General features: G+C 38.2%; 1 protein-coding gene across 3 annotated transcripts in view; it reads right to left on the bottom strand.

Annotated features, from left to right (window-relative positions):
* KCNJ3 (potassium inwardly rectifying channel subfamily J member 3) overlaps nt 1-17,086 on the bottom strand; it is a 135,101-nt gene extending 118,015 nt beyond the window's left edge. Inside the window, exons 1-3 of one of the 3 annotated variants that reach the window (XM_053671865.1) lie at nt 15,401-17,086; nt 13,926-14,679; nt 4,016-4,232 (exon numbers count right to left, since the gene is read on the bottom strand). In XM_053671865.1, the coding sequence (XP_053527840.1) occupies nt 4,016-4,232; nt 13,926-14,624 (916 nt within the window). In that variant the 5' untranslated portion in view covers nt 14,625-14,679; nt 15,401-17,086. Of the gene's footprint in view, nt 1-4,015; nt 4,233-13,925; nt 14,808-15,400 lie in introns of those variants that run through there. The other 2 variants (XM_037143387.2, XM_053671867.1) reach the window with 2 other exon arrangements.
* Between the last annotated feature and the right edge of the window lie 608 nt (nt 17,087-17,694).

Below are 17,694 nucleotides of genomic sequence, written 5' to 3' on the forward strand. Positions count from 1 at the left end.
AAGTTTTATTCATTTCCAACACAATTGGGATCATTCATTTTTTAAATAAACCGCTTGCAGAAAAAGTAATTCTGTTTTTTTGTTATACACAATTTAAGATTACTAAATTATTACTTTCATATAAATGCAGGCTTTGCTTTCTAAGCAAACCTTCACACTTCTTGTTGGTGCAATGCAATCACCACAGTGCAGAGGTGGCCCCTCCACCTCTCTGACTTCTCACCAGCTCCACAAATTTTTCATCTGCTCCAACCACCTCTCCCTTCTTTTAGTTCTTGGAATCGGCCAAGCTAGTTCTCAGCTCAGGGCCTTGGCACCCCAGGTTTCACCAGGCATGCCATGTTCTCCCCCCAGGCAGGTCCAGGAGTTCCTTCTTGACACTCAGGTCTCTGCTTAGGTGTCACCTCCTTAGAGATGCTGTCCCCGACTGTCAATCTTAGGATATATTCTTTTTTCCCCATCACCTTGTTTTGTTTTTTATCCTTAACACATGTTTATCTAATGATATCTTGCGTACTGGTGTTGTTAAGTGGTCTGCCTCCTCCAGTTAGAATATAACCTCCAAGAGGAAAGATATTCTGTCTGTCTTGGTCGCCACTACATCGTTGGCATTTCAAATGCTTCTGCGCACACAGTATACATCCAAGTACTTGTCTAATGAATGAGTAAATCATAAGGAATTATAATTTAATGATAAATATCATTAGAAAGTTACATAAAGTAAATATTTATTTACATGACTGTGTTACAAAAAGCAAAAGGGGTAAAAATGGTATTATAACTGTCTCAAAATATCCCAAAATATCTTATCTGTCTTCTTCTAAGCAATAAATATTATGAGAAAGTAAAATTTATTGAGAGTGGAAAAAAAGGAGAAAACATCCTTAAAATTGAATTTACATAAATGTTGCTAAGATGATAAATGATCAAATGGACATAAAAATGTTTATGTTACTTTTAACAGGCCCAAGGAAGTCTGAAAATATAGGCATATTTTAGAGTATTTGAACAGTGTGGGATTTAATTAGTTAGAATAAATATGAAAACAAAGTATCACATATTTCATGAAATAATTTCTATAAATTGTGTGTATGAAGGTTTTGCTCTTTGTCTTGCTATATTAGATATAGAAAATAAGCTTAATTTAGAGGTTATGAGGAAGCAGATTTCAATCTCTTCTTCATAAAAAGGCAACCTCTAAATAAGAAATTCAGTTTCCATTCAAGTTTTCATCTTTTCTGTGAAAAGTATTCTCTGCCAGTTCATTACATCGGTGTTGTTGTTCTGTTTTAAAGGGGAGGTGAAAGGAAGGATTATAGCAAAACCTATAGTCCTAACAAATAATTTAATATTACAAAACTTCTAATAATTTATATAAGACATTATATACTAACCACGATCCTTTGAAACATGAAGACATGCAGGTTACATCAGGAATACATCGGTAAACGTAAAAAACAACCTGCTTCAATATTCCCATAAGAGGCCCGTGTAGAAGTCAAAACTCAAAAGAACTAATAAAGTAACTTCAGACAAATCCAATATGAGAGACACTCTACAAAATACCTGTCCTGTACTCTCTAGGGATGTCAAGGTCAAGAAAATAGGGTAAGATTGCAAAACTATTCCATCTTGAGACTAATAAGACTAGCAAATGAATGATGGGTATACTGCTTAAATTGATGTGAAACCAGGGGAGGAAAGGGCTATTATTCAAATTACTAGGACAATCAGTGACATCTGAACATAGACTGAGAGCTAAGTAGTAGTAATTGTACCACTGTTAAATTTCCTGATTTTTAAAACTGTCTTGTGATTTTTAGGGAAATGTTCTCATTCTTAAGAAACAAACACAAACTGGAGATAAACAGGAAAAATGAATGAATAGCTAGATTTGTGGGTGGAAATAATGAAAGACTTTTAAGGCTGTCAAGTGAAACAGAAACTTCACTAATGTCTGTGACTAGAATAATAAAAAGCAATTGATAGGCTATAAGCAAGTGTGTGAAGATAGAAGCATATAGTATAAGAAACAAACCAATTAAAATGGTATCTGTTGTTTAAGTTCTAATAATATATTATTATATCAACAAAGAAGATGACTAAAAATTGTAATTAAAATATAAGATTAAAAGCCCTTGTAAATTGATTTCATTTTTATCACTATATGGCATCTTAGAAATTCACTATGGTTTCATTTAAATTTTAAGCTTAAAAACTAAATAAAGGACTTAAACCATAAAATAGTCTACAGAATCAAATTTCAGCCATAGATTGATGAGTTAAATATGTACTCACTAGCCCTGGCTGGTGTGGCTGGGTGGATTCAATGCTGGCCTGGGAACAAGAGTCGCTAGTTCGATTCCCAATCAGGACACATGCTTGAGTTGTGGGCCAAGTCCCCAGTTGGGGGTGCAAGAGAAGCAACCACACATTGAAATTTCCCTCTCTTTCTCCCTCACTTCCCCCTCTCTGAAAATAAATAAATGATATCTTTAAAATAAACAACAATAATAACACCGAATAAAAATAGTTTGCTTTTAAAAAAATGTACTTACTATCCTTAAAAATCTTAGTTTTAATTTTTTAAGATTTTATTTACATATTTTTAGAGAGAGGGCGAGGGAGAGAGAAAGAAGTGGAGAGAAACATCAATGCGTGAGAGAAACATTGACTGATCGCTTCTCACACGCACAACCCCAACCAGGAACCAAACCTGCAACCCAGGCATGTGCCCTGACCAGGGACTGAACCAGCCACCTTTCACTTCATAGGATGACACTCAACCAACTGAGCCACACTGGTCAGGGCAAAAATCTTTAATTACTATAATAAAATGCTAGAACATGACAAGCAGTTTCAAGGTGGTTACTATATGATTCTTTAAAGAGAAAGAAAAGAAGCTTATAGAAATTAATTATCTGGCCCAAATTTCAAATACGTGTTATGTGACAAGTGTGGGAAAATTACACTGCTTCTCCCTGCTCCTTGGACAAAGCTTTCTACCAAGGTGATGAATATTTGATTGTGTAAAATTTCTCACCTTGGCATGAAGCTTGAATGTTTCCATGTTACTCTCAGTAATACTATAGTTTATACATATTCATTAGCATTTTAAGATTGTTAAAATAATTATCAGTTAAAAGTGGAGAACTAAAATATGTTTTGCTTTCTCATTATTTATAAGAATGGTAAAACTCAATTGAGGTATGCATATATACATACATATATTTTTATAATCATGTTAATATTATATTATTTGTCTCAGACACCTATTATGTTCCAAACAACCAGGCAATACTTAGACTCCGAAAATATACTCTGATTTATTGTTTCTTTCCTTTTGTCAAGAGTAGCAAATTATATTTGGGATAGACCAATATTACTTTGCAAATTAGCGAATTAAGCAGCTTATCCCAAAGCAGGAAAAGAACAGCAGCCTTTAAAAACGTTTTGGTCAAGGTTCAGCTGGGGAAATCTACTGACCCACTTTGAAATTAAAATGCTGCTTTAGCACATATGCCCACACGCGCATGTGCACACACACGGAGGAAATTTTCCACTGAGGTTGCACATAGTACCATATCAAAGCTCTATCAGTGACAGCCTGAATCACTGTTCCTCCCCTAGGCAAGAACCTGCGTGCTGAGTTCAGGCTGCTCACTAATTACGCTGCATTTACTTTAACCTTAAATCTATAGACAAAAATTGTGATTATGGAAAATCCGAGATCTTACTAAAAACAAAACATCAGAATCATTTTTTAGAAGACGTCTCAGATGCCTTCTGTTTTTTTGCAGTGAGTGCTTCTGAGTTAATATTACACACCTGTCATCATCACCACAGTCAATCTTCGTATTAATAGTAGTATCAATTTAATATTACGAGAAATGAGGCAAGTCATTGCTTTCACCACCGTGAACAAGGAATTTAACACAATTCATGACAAGTCTTGTGCATATCATGTCATTATGAAATAAAGAAACTTGAATGGCATATCTATGCTTTTACTCACCAGTTGTTTCCACAATGCCTTCTAGGATGACGACAATCTCGAACTGTTCGCTTTGCATGCTTCGCTGGGACAGGTCGTAAAAGGGGCTTTTGGCATCGATCACGTGGCAAATCGTGAGGGGGGAAACAAGAAAAAGTTGATCTGCCCCTGTACTAAAACCTACATCCAGTTCAAGTTGATCAAGGGGAAGGAACTCACCCTCAGGTGTCTGCCGAGACTAGACAAGCACACAGAGAAAGAGAAGAAATCACCACTTGTACTGAAATTTTCAAGGCACTCCAACAGTAATTCACATCATTGCCAACATTCTGCACTATCAATCATCTGAAACAAACTCCAGACAAATCATTCTGCAGCTATATTCTGGCAAATGGGCCGAAATCCCACACAGCTCATGTGAAACATCCATGCATTATTTATAATATACGACTTACTATAATTACCATTTCCTAACTCATGAGCTTTGGAGAAATGCCTAGTCCAACAATGGCTGTTAGCACAAACTGTGCAATTGAATGTACGTGCTCCTGCTTGACATAAATCGCTGCATGGTAACTCATTGAAGCCCAGAATTTTTCTCAAACCAAATAAGCAGGCGATTCTTATGGAGTTTGTTAAAGCTGAAAAAGTTTGGTCATAGTTTAAAAAGAGATTTACTTCATTATTACAAAGCAAAACTTAATAAATTATTTTCCAGGACTCTTGAAAAGTAACAAAGTTTACTTGTTTAGCTTGCATGCTGAACTCTGAAAGAAAATTAAATATAACTATTTAAAATTGGCAAACCGTGAAAGTGAACCTATTTTCTTTTCTAGTCATTTTCATTTTATTCTCTATATCTGTTACTTATAAGGATCATGTATAAACAAATATTAAAGTTTATATAACAATGTTGATAAAATAAAAAATATATTAAAAAATTGCATACGGATAAATGTATTTGGTGTCAGGTTGGGTGGCTTGCTGTTTGTCAAATTGGGCTTGGAAATATCCAATATATTTTAACAGGCTCTTTGCAAAGCTAATTCAATAAACAAAACAGAATTGGTAACAGGTCCGTCCAAAGAAGTGGTAGTTTGAAGAAAAAAATTCTTACTCTCAAAATTCCAAAAAAATACATTGGCTTTTTATGTGGAGCAAATGACTGTGAAAACACCCAGAAATGTGGTTTAGCAAGATGTCCTCCATGGCAAAACAAGACCAAGAATTTCAAATTGGAGGGGTATCGTTAAGGCAGCAATTGCTACAGAGTCTGGACAGCCAAATCAATCGATTACAGAGACTACCTTGTCATGAATGAGACTCAGAAATTTTACCTGTACAGAAAAAAGATCCAAAGAAAACATTGAGAATATTTTTTCTCTACCTTGTGAATAGTTCATTTTAAAAAGACAAAGAAAAGATTACTGATAAGAAAAAAATCCATGGAAAATCTTGCAAGTGCAAAAATAGAAACAGCACCTCCACCAACCAATGTTAGATAAAGCTCGGCATTTCTAAGCAAAGAAGGCACTTATGTTTCTAAACCTATCCTCAAGCCATTAAAGTACAGACGAGACCAGCATCTTTCCAACCACACAGCTGTAGAACAAGTATTGACTCATATAACACAGTAAAAAGCCAAAATTGAAGCAAATAGAAATAAAAACAAAAACCTGCGTCCTTGCTCTCTCACCTACTAAGAAACAGGTGCTATATAAACACAAGGTGGTGCTCTGACAATTGTAATTAATGAACAAATGGTTGTTTACTAACTAGTCTAAGCTCAGCTTTTTCAGCACTCAATGAAGGTATCCCGAAAAACTCAATTTCCTATTTGTTTAAAAAATATACCTCCTTTCTCCAAAGGAGGCATATTTTTCTAATAATTATACGTATGTACCTCAAAATTAAAGTTCATCTTCCTTTTATATATACACACACGTATATTGTGTATTTACGCCTATGCTTCATTCTAAAAGCTTTCAAGTAAGGAACTAACTTTTACACTCGCTGATCATTCAACAACCTATGGAAAGAAGTGATCTAGAAACAGCCAGCCTAAGAGAAGAATGGCAAACTAGGGTGAAAAACACTTTGTTTTTAGCAAAGCAGGTAATTCGTAGAAAGGTAATTTAAACTTACATATGCATGAACATGCTCTATTAAAACTCCATGTACCTTCTGACATAAAAACAACCTGTCTCATGTTCTCAAACTTACAGCTAACCGCCACCACCCTCACAGCTTTATGTGCCATCCAAGTCTTGGTAAGAAAAAGTTGACAGCTCTGTGTATTATGTGACACTTTGGATCAAGTATAACACTGCATCTCTTTGGCAGTTGTTTTCCATGTCCATATACTTTTCAAGTAAGTGGAATTCCCTGCATATTCATTGAAATTATTTCTCAGTGGATACTATCTAATTTACCCTTCCTTTAAAGGAGTCTGAGACACTACAGACATCCACAGTTTTCTCTCTCAGATCTTCTTTATTTAGGCCATGACATATTTCAACTGCATCTGTGCTTACCTCCCTGTTTTTTGTTTGCTTCTTCTACTCTGTAATAGACTGAGAGCTTATAAATCACTGTAAATTAAATAGGACACTTTTCTATTTATAAGAATGAAGGATGTGGTTTTAGTGTGGAAGACACTTGATGTCGTGCGGTTGTTTAAAGTCTGAGCTGCAGGTTAGAGGAAGGTTATGTCATCAGTGCTCAACCAAATTTGTATGATGCTCCAGAAACCTACATGTGCCTATACAACCACAGTACATTTTCAGAGGCATACACTTCTACTCTAGGCTTACAAGAAATTCTAATCTAGGTTTTTCTAATTCTGATGCAATTCCAGAGTTTTCTGGTGCAAAAGGGAAAAAATGCTCAATTAGTTTTAAGCCCCTTGACTTTTGTACAAGCAGGAGAGAACTTTTGTTCAAGGAACTGTGATACACACATGTATAAGAAAATAAAAAAAAGAGGAGTCCTATATGCACCTTTATATAATTAAACCACAATCTTTACCTTGAGTATATAATAAATCAGTAGCATTGATATTGTATCAGTTCCTGATTTTCTTATTTACCTATCAATTGCCATATTTGCCCAGAAATTTTGCTAACAGACCTAAGAAATGTTAGATAAAATCTAATTTAACCTTTATTATGTTGTCTTAATAATGTTGATACAAGAAGAAATCTTCCATTTATAGAACAATTTATTGATGGTCCAAATTATCTCTAACTCTATAAACCTCCTAATTTCAGATAGAACACAAAACCATAATTACTTTCTAGATAAAAATGTATAAGCAGGTATGATGGAAATCAACAATCACTCAAAACAATAGCTAAAGATGGGGATTAATGCAGTAAATTATTGAATTTCTAAAGACTGGATAACTCAAGTTGACTTCCATTGATGAAATAATCGCTTAGAATCACAAAGTTATTGAATGAATAAGAAAGTATAAAGAGAGAGAAGGAAATTTATGGGAAGTTGGTAATTCCTAGAAATTTAGATCATTTAAAAACACTGGAACTGAAGGTAGATTTGATACGATTTTTATTTTAAGTTGAATCAAATTTAGAGAAGGCAATAAAGATCTTTCTGCTATTTGAAAGACTTTCTGGTTGACTGAATTATAACAAATGTTGGGTGTTAAGAGAAAAATCAATGAAATCTAAAGTTTGTTAACCCTTGCTGTACAAAAAATTTATAGTTAGAATATCATGAATTTTTGAAGTGAATTTGTACAATTTAAGTTGTGAAAATCATTTCTAAGTTATATTTCCTAAGGAAAATATTGCTATTTAAAACTTGCAATTCTATTATACACATTTTAAATTATATGCAAATAAGCATGTGTAGAATTTAAGACTTGTTCCTGACTTTATATTCACAGGTAGGTACTCATTTCAAAGAAGCAGATAAAGTCAAATGACTTTGAACTGAGAGTCCAAAAGAGGCCTACAAGATAATTAATTACAATTATGACTACCAGGAGAAAGGATTTAAGTCACAGATGCCTAAAAGAGACTCTCATGAAATTCTCCTATCATGTACTCTACTTTCATATTACAAATGGAAAATTCTTGAGTGCTTGTTCAAAAATGCATGCATGTGCACACAGACACACACACAACTAGGATACACATTAAGCTCTGCTGTGGCATGAGTGGATCCACATTTGGTCATCCTCCTTCTGGGAGGTTTGGGACAAGTTGTTCACACCTATTTAGCAAGAACACACTTCTATACAATCAGTATCTTTGCTACCTTTGTCCCATCTCTCTAACCTGCACTCTGCTCTAATTATAACCATTGTGCTTTTTCCTAGTTCCAGGGGAGGCTGAGGAAATTATGAATAAAGCATTTAATCACTAACATCTGGCCCATGAGATTTATCTCTATCACTTTCTAAGGCTTGATCCACACCCCATCACCTCCCACAAGTCTCTACTGCAGAAAGCCACTGAGGGCCAGTGGTCAGGAAAGGGCAAGAAAGAAAAGGAAGTGAGGCACAGCTGGAGAGGGGGAAATCATTCTTGCCTTCCACCTACCTCCCCATGATTTTTCCCGCAATAATTTCACTTCTCTTCTTTAGATGTATATATGTGTGTGTGTTCAATATATGCTGAAGTCAGGAAGAAAATACATGGAATGAGGTCAGAGTATCTCTGGAAGCTCAAATTAGGAAATGAGCCAAAAGGCCAGTACTAGGATAAGGAACAAAAAAAATGCCTTGTGACTCAAAGCAGTTCTGACAATGGTTTTGGGAATCAGACCAAAATGAAAGTCAGGTAGAGAAGTGTGTGGATGATAATTTTGTCTGGACCATCTACAGTTAAAGCCAACATTTCTTTGACTCCTTAAGCTTATTGTTCCATCAATATCAGCTGGAAAAAAACTATGACCAACATCAAATCCAAAATAAAGAATTTTAATGCTAAGCTTCTTATCCCATCAAAATACATCCACTTTATAAAAAGAAAGTACCTCAAGGCATGCAAAGTAGTTTGTGTTGTAATAATTTATATGAGAGTTTTATACCATTCAAATGAAAGAACAATTTTATAATTCCTTGGGAGTCTTTTATAGAATTTATAATAACTGTGGACAGAATTTGTATCTTAAATGCACATTTCCCTCCTACTCACAAAACTTACTTTCAAGTTCATCAAATGCTTTTTGCTGCTTCTCTTTATCATTTCTCCTCACCTACTGCTGTTTATTTCTGGGTCTTTATGTCCCTTATTTCTATTCACACTGTATTCTCCTGAGTACAAGCCACCCTGTACTTTTCAGTATTACATTATAAATAAAGAACAAAAGCAAACAAAACAACACATTACTACTATTTTTAAAAATAATAACAATGATAGATTTTAAAAGGGACACAAGTTCTATGTCTATTGGAATTATTGTACTTGTGTCAGAGAATGCAAAGCTAGACTAAATAAGAACTATATTTTTTTACAAAGTAATAATCTATGTGAAAAAATCACCCACATTATAAGATATAGTTCCAAGAACTTTGGGAGACTTAGCTCTAGACTCTGAGTATTTTTATTAACAACTCATATGATGATCAGAAAAAATTGTGTTTGTAATAGATAATTATTTGTGGCTTTAATTTTTTAAGAAGTTAGCTAATTATCTCAAGATTTAAGCTAAAGTGCAAATTACCCCAGCTCAATCAGTGAAAAAAGTTAATCATTCAAAATAAGGTCATACAAAGTCAAAAGCATGATTGCATTTAAGTGCAAAGTGTGAAATGAAGACAAACTAATAAATACATGAAAAAAAATCTAGGAATCATGTGTCCAGAAATCATTGTGGTTAAAGGTTTAATGCAATATTAGGACATATGAAGAGGATGAAGAGTTCATTGGTTTTTCAGACAATAATTTTGTTTTTTATTGCATCTTCACTTGAGCACATTTATATGAGAAAACCAGACAGCAGCCAATTGTGAGTATCCATATAAATTAAGAATTTCAAAGATGAGTACAAAAATAATATATGTGATATACTGGAAGGTGATTGCCCACCACTGCTGCTCAATAAGTGAAAGTTAAGGGCGGCAGAGCTGGTCTTCTGGAAAAGAAAGACTATCTGCAATAAATAAAAATATAAAAAAATAAAGTTACACTTTCATGAGAAACATTTCTTCTAATCTATTTATTTTAAAATAAAGATCCAACAATAGTTGATTTTATGTTTACTTTATGTAAATTAGGATTAACTGAGTACCTATATGTCATACATATATGATGCCTAGTGAATAATAAGTTGTTAAAAACTTGAATAATATATCAAAGAATATTATTTAAATTTCTCCTAACAAGATGTAAATCTGGGCAATCAACCTTTAACATTAGATTTGTAGAAAGGAGTAAGTGAAATTTCTGAATCCTTTTACCCAACAGTAAATAACAAGTCCAGCTTCCAGCCATTAATTTCAACTTCCTAATCCAGGCATTTTTATTACAACTTTCAACTAGATGATATATTAACTTAATAGGACTATCCTATTCATTAGTCCCTTTATTTTAGGTTAAAAAGAAAAAGAAGACAAATAAAATGAATTGAAAATTCTAATTAAAATTCAACATAGAGACAAAAGAGGAAAAATAGAACATTCATCTCAAAAGAGCTGATAAACTTACACATTTTAATGTAAAAATAACTTCATATTATATTATTTATTTTTTATTTTGTTTTTCCTTGTTTATTTTTCTAAGGACAAATAGGACCAACTACTCCAGGCATAACACTGAAAAACCTATATTTGAATATAGAAATAAATTTCAGTATTTGCAAGCTTAGAGGACAAGAAGAGTGTTGAAATGAAATTTGCTTTCATATAAGTGAATAACAATTAAAAACCGCATAAAAGTTATTTTAAAAACTTTCATTGAAACTTCAAGAATTCAAAAACTACACATGGAAATTTTTATAGTAGCAAGAATTAGAAAGTTATACCCATGTTCTTAAATCTTCCCCAAAATAGAAAATGCCTTATAGCCATTAAATATATATTTTATATTAATACTGAAAAATAAAATTTTACTCAACAAATGAAAAAAACACAATAGAAATATAAAGTAGGGCAAAAGTAAGTTTACAGTTGTTTGTATGTAAAAAATACAACAATTAATTAATAATGCAAAAGTAAACAGTTTCACATACTCACAACTGTAAACTGACTTTTTCCCAACCCTGTACAATTAAATTAGGCAACAGGAATAACATACATAAATTACAATTGGTACCATTAAATATAATGGGTTTGGGTTCCTTAAAATTTTGTATATTTCTTGGTATTAAGGATACATAAATCTTATATTTAAAATATCAAAGAGGGGTTTTAGGAGAAAATTGAATATGTGCAGAGACATACACATACCTCTAACAAAATATGACTCCTTTTCAATAAAGTCTAAGGAAACGATGTAGAAACTATGAGAATTCATTTAAATTACCAAGGCTATAAGAAAAATCAACTTTGAACAACCTATACTATCCAGTTGGCTGAAGAGCTGTAACTAATCAACTCCTTGCTTCCCAAAATGCAAGAGAGAATTTCACCATAATTTTGTTTAAGTATAAATTGACACAACATGTCAATCATTTTAACTTCTAGCAATGATAGCTTCCTAACAAATCCAAAGCAAAGAATTTAATAGAAATATTTTATATATTACTTTAATTAGATGTTGTTGTTTTTATCACCTTGTGTTGATATAGCACCTTAATCCAAATTTGCCAACACTATACATCTTTTATTTGTATTGTTCAGTCAGGACATTCCTTCAGGTATATGTGGTACATGGTCCTATGCATAGAAATTATTACCAGTGTTCTGAGCCCCTGTAAAGACTAAATAATTCAGATTCATTGTACCTGAAGAAGGGGGGGGAGAACAGAACCAAAATAAACAGAAAAAAACCTAGTATGTAGATTAATGCTAATTATTGTTGGCTTTGTTAAAATAAAATTTAATAAACTCTAAAAACATCTAAAATATGTTGGCTTGAAAGAATATTTGCTTCATAGGTGAGTTTATATGTTTGAAAACCCTAAGAATGGAATGTAAACCGATCTTTAAAGTCTAATTTTAAATGCCCAATAGACCAATCAGTATGGTAATCTACTCCTTCAATAAGAATCTACAAAGTGACACACAAGCATGGATTCCTTGACAGAGACTTCCGCACTGTGTTAACAAAGCACTTCTCTCTTTGCAGTGGGCCTAATATCACAGAGCGAAAGATTACACGTCCTATTCTAGTCATAGAAACAAGCACGCACAACAAACGCCACTGCGGTTTTGTAGACGTCTGCAACAGGACCGCTTCACCTGCCCCAAGCAACTCCTTCAGTTCAAACAGTGGGCAGTATGCCAAGTTAAGTTGTAAAAAATGCATACAGCTCATCGAAGTTAGTTATACAAAATGTAATCTGTTCAAATTATTTACTTATTGCAATCTTAATGAACGTATTCATCGGAATCAGTCGGAAAACTTTTCCGCTCTGCCATACAAACTTTAGTTTATACACTGTCCATAGCACAGTAAATATGCACGTGAGGTAGAGGGGCAGGACAGCGGAACTGCTTTAATTCTAACAACTTACTAAACCACATGGTCAAGAGTCCTTAGGGTAAGATCTCATACATGAACAACGAAAATGACACAAGGGCCAAACTTTCTAAAAGCACATTGGGTCACTTTAAATTACAACATAAGCTGAGACTGTGTAAAACAATACATACTTGTAGAGTGGAAGCTGAAATCTCAAAAGCAAAAACCTCAGCTTATATATTTATCAGCTTTTAATTTTATTAATGTTCAATTCTGAAACTGGTTCTTTATGAAACCTGAGATAAATTTTCAAGATTTTCTTTGAGGTTATCTGTTTTAAATGTATGAACACTTGAAAACTGCCTAAGGCAAATCCCTCAAAAACAGGAATTGTAAATAACACACAGAGAACTGGTATTATATCTTGCTTCCAGCCTCTAACTGGGTGAATGATCAGGGCGGGCTTCTCTCCTTGTTTGTAGCAGTGCCCTCTAACGACTAGATGAACCTTGCTTTAATAACCACTCCAGGTGCAATTTGTTTTAGCATCCACACTGCTGATGGTAGGGAAGCAATCTTCTTTAATGGATGCTGAAAAGCTTCAAGTGAAATCTGTAATTGACAAAGGCTTCATAGAAACAGGCAGTTGAGAATAAAATTAACAAGAGGCTCTACAGGAAAAGCACTCAAGCTTTCACAAAATACTTCTCTAGGAAAATATTTAGTAAAAATAAGAAATTTAAAGAACCAGGTGTCGTTTCTTCCATTTTATTAACTTTCTCAGGTCTGCGTGCTCATTAAAAACATGACCATAGATAGACTCAATGTTATTGGGTAAAAAGGAATATTGCTGATATTACTGGGCACGGGGGGAGGGGCAATAAAGGAAGGAAGACAAGCCCTAAGTAAAAATTTGGGGTAGGTTCAGCACCTATTTCCTCAAAATCAAAGGTGCTCAGTTTTCATAATCCAGATTTAATGAAATGAAGTATTGACAACAAATCAAAAGAGTTCTAAAGTGCAAACCAACAAGGGTGTGGCAGAAAACAGGGCAGACTCTTTTATTTACCTTTGGCCTCCAGGAAACGCCACCACACCTTAGGTGTCACTAGTCCAGAAAGCGATACAAGCACAGTAGAATGATGGATATAAATAAAAGCACCGGAGTGAGTGGGAAAGTAACAGTAGAGTCCACTGTGCTTTCCTTTGCCCAAGCGTCCAGCTTCGCCCTCCCAAAAGGAAGTTTACCTGCGGCAAAAGGTAAGACTAGGGGGCCGGGGTGGTTCTCAGGTTGGAGGGTTGGCGGTTGCCAGGTGGGGCAGGGGGCGGGTCGCACTTACTTTGAGGAGCTTGCAGCGGATCTGCGCGGAGACCATGTGGCTGTTGCGCAGGTTACCCACCCGGAACATAAGCGTGAGTTTTCCGTCCCTCATGGAAATCACGGCGTGCTCACTGAACATAAGGGTCTCCGCGCGCTTCTTAGGCTGGGACATCTTGATGAACATGCAGCCAATGAGGAAGGCGTCCACGATGGAGCCGAGGATGGACTGGAAGAGGAAGAGGATAATGCCCTCGGGGCACTTGTCGGTGATGTAGCGGTAGCCATAGCCGATGGTGGCCTCGGTCTCGATGAAGAAGAGGAAGGCAGAGGGGAAGTTGTAGACATTGGCCACGCAGGGTGTGTAGTTGCCGACATGGGCTTTGTTTAGGTCGCCCCGAGTGTAGGCGATCACCCACCACATGGACGCCATGAAGAGCCAGGCCACGGTGTAGGTGAGGATGAAGATGAAAAGGTTCCAGCGCCACTTGAGGTCCACCAGGGTGGTGAAGAGGTCCGAGAGGTAGCGACTCGTCTCGCTGCCCAGGTTGCCGTGCTGTACATTGCACCGGCCGTTCTTGTCCACGAACCGCTGCCGCTTCTTCTTGGGCACCAGCTGCTGCGGGCCCTGGCCCGGCCCCTGGGGCTGCAAGCCCGAGCCGCTGGACGAGGTGGTTACTACCTGGTAATCGTCCCCAAATTTCCTTCGGAGTGCAGACATAATACGGAGGGGCGAGCCAGATTCAAACGCGAAGTGAAGGCGCAGGAGCCGAGCGCTGCAAACCAGCACCAATAAGTAGGTGGGGGCGGGGGAGAAAGGGGGGGCAAAAAGCGAGCGCGCCCGGGTTGGGGGGCGCACCCGGCAGGTAGCCGCGGTCTCTGCAGACGCCTCTGCTCCCCTGGGACGGAGGCTTTCCTCCCAGCTGAGTCTTAAAAAAGTGTTCTCCCGCGCTCAGGGCTGGAGGGATGCAAAGACCACAAGCGCAATTTTGCCTCCAAGCTTTGCGAGGCTTCTCTTTTCTCCCCCCACCACAGGCATCCCGGGCCACCTCTTGCCTTCCCTCCGCCCGACTGACTATCCTGCAGCACTCCCAAACTGACTCTTTTAAAATTTATAGTTGACAAGCGAGTTCCACGCCACCTGACAACTCGCCAAGCTGCCGAAGCTCCGCTACCTGCTTGGACCAGACCCTCCCCCCTCCCCGCTGCTCCCGGATCGCCCGCCCCCCTCCCCACCCCGGGGCTGCTCTCGGCTGCCCCCAGCACTCCCGCTTCCTATCTTTTAGCCAAAATCCCTCCCAAAGGCATGTTTGCCGAAGATTAGTGCAACACCCACTGCCTACGCCCGCTTCAGACTCCAGAGACCTGTCCGCCTGGCGGCCGCCTGCCGCTGAATTTCCGTGGGCGCCACCAGGTCCCTCCAGCGGACCCTCAAGAGCCCCAGGCCGCCCCCGCTTGCAGCGGAGACGCGGCGGTGCAAGAAAGCAGAGCACTCACCCCGCTGGTGACGGCGCAGCGGGCTGCAGAGGCAGCCTGGCCTCGCACCCAACGCTCAGGGCTGTTTTCCTCGCCCCCACTTTTCCTGCTGTACCACGATGGAGGTGCCAATGCAGGTCCCTCGAGGTCCGAAATTTCCAGAGGGCACGAAGCTGCCCCCACCAGAAGGATCCTGGAGCCCCGGGCACAAACTGATTTGGGCGCGGGACTTGGGGGTTCCTAGGTGCTGTGCTCTCCTAGCAAGCGACAGTGGCACTGCCGTAAGGGGTTTGAGCCTCAGCTCCTGGTCACTTTCAGGTTAAATAGTAGTGCCACTCCAGCTTGTCCTCTGCTTCACTGTGCTTTCCCGTGCTTCTCCCTTCTTCGGTTTTCCTGCTCCCTGTCCGTGCCTTGGTGGCCCAGGTAAAAGACGCCAGGCGGCGGCGGCGGGAGCGACTGGAGAGCGGCGTCTGTGCTGGCGCGTGTGATCAGCTGCAGAGCCGCGCTAGCCCCGCCTGTCCCTGCCTTCTCCCGCTGTTCCATCAGCCTGAATTGCACCTCCGCGCCTCAGTTGAGCCTGCAGTGTCTGGCAGCTCAAGAAAAAGCGAGCCCCTCCAGCCACGAGCGACTTTCAGTGGGCTCCCAAACACCAGCCAACACTTCTTCGCCCTTCTCTGCGTTAGGCAGAAAGCCCTCAGCAAGCAGTAAATGCTGCTCTCTGAAAGCAAAGGAGTACAGCGAGTCTATATCTAGGGCTCTCATTTAAATGGATGCCTGGATTTAGTGTACATCGCAGAGACCCCAACTAGCTCCAAGATAAGCATATTTAAAACTTACAGCTGTGAGTAGCTACGGGGAGCCTCCGGATGGGAGCAGAAAGGAGGGGATACGCTCATAGGAAAGCTCATAATCTTTCCTGAAGATGGCTCTATTTAAAAAGTTTCAGCATGGCCAGAGTTAATGCGTGGCTGTAATTGAGGGAAGAAGCCTGGATTTTAATGGCTCAGGCTTGGCAGTTAACTTAATGGAGGGGCAAAGGGCAGAAATAGCTAATATGGTGCCCATGTGTAAATACCGGCTTATTTACCACACATCGTGTTTGTTTTAAAAATGCCGTGGTATCTTGTGGCATATTCATTGCATTCAGTCCATTCAGTACAGTTTTATAAAATCGGTTTTGCTGGAAAAATCATCAAATTTTGATATTATTATACCAAAGGGCTGTGCTAAGACTCCTAAGCAAAGGAAAATAAGTACATAATCACTCTACCGATTCTCTGTTTACAGGCATTCTCTCTACCTGTCTGCCCCTAAACGCTAGTGCAGGCAACCAGGCATCACCTTCACAGCCATAAGCCTGGACTCTTCACGAATCGTCTCAGTTAAAGCAGCTACTCAGAGTTAGGGACTCTTCTTTGGGCTGGCTGATAAGAGGTCGGTACCTCCCTGTTAGCCCTTAGAGTTACATAACAAGGGAGAGTGACACCGTGGAAAGTGGATATTGCTCTGGGCCTCGAATCATAAGGCCTAATTTGTGTTCTGGCCCTCCCACTCACAAACTGTGTGACCTTGAGCAAGTAGCTAAGAACTGTGGGCCCCAGCGCTGTTCTCTGAAAAATTGGGAGTTTCAACATATTGCCAAAGTTGGCATGGAAAAAGAGAATGGATGTGGTTTTATTAACTACTTTTGCTGTGAGGGATGTTATCTACTGGACTGTGAAAATGCAATAAAGCCAAGAAGATATTAGAAATGAGTTTTTGGAGTTGGTCCCATCTGGGGAACTAACACATTGTATGAGTATTGTCCTCTCATCCCCGAATGCTCTCTCCCTAACTCACAATGCTCTTGCCAGGTGGGTTTCTGAAACTCACGGAAGCATAATCCTCATCTTTTTACCTTTGTGCTATATGTTTCCTCTTTATGGAATGTTCTTGCCCTGCTAATTCATGTTGCTGGCTCCTTCTTTTGTTCAACCCAAGTGCATCCTCCAAGGGAGATTTTCATTAGCCCAGGTTCTTCCTATCACATCAGCTCAGTTCATATTCTTCACAACACTTTTTTTCCCCGAGATGCAGCAGTCTTCATTTTTTTTTGGTGTTCTTCACCCCTTACATCACAGTCTAATCTCTACAAGAGCAAGAACTTTGTCTTTCATGTGCACCGCTCTGTCCCCAACACCTAGAGCATAGTCTGTCATAGATTAGGCCCACAAAAAATATCTGTTGGATCAATAACACGTACCAACCCACACCACTCAAAACTGTTGAAACTCTCTCTGAGTAATACAAAATTAAAAGTTATCATTAAATTGGGT

This window comes from Artibeus jamaicensis, unplaced genomic scaffold, assembly GCF_021234435.1.
Source record: "Artibeus jamaicensis isolate MK-2021 breed Jamaican fruit bat unplaced genomic scaffold, CSHL_Jam_final contig_1832, whole genome shotgun sequence".
In the NCBI taxonomy this organism is placed as follows: domain Eukaryota; kingdom Metazoa; phylum Chordata; class Mammalia; order Chiroptera; family Phyllostomidae; genus Artibeus; species Artibeus jamaicensis.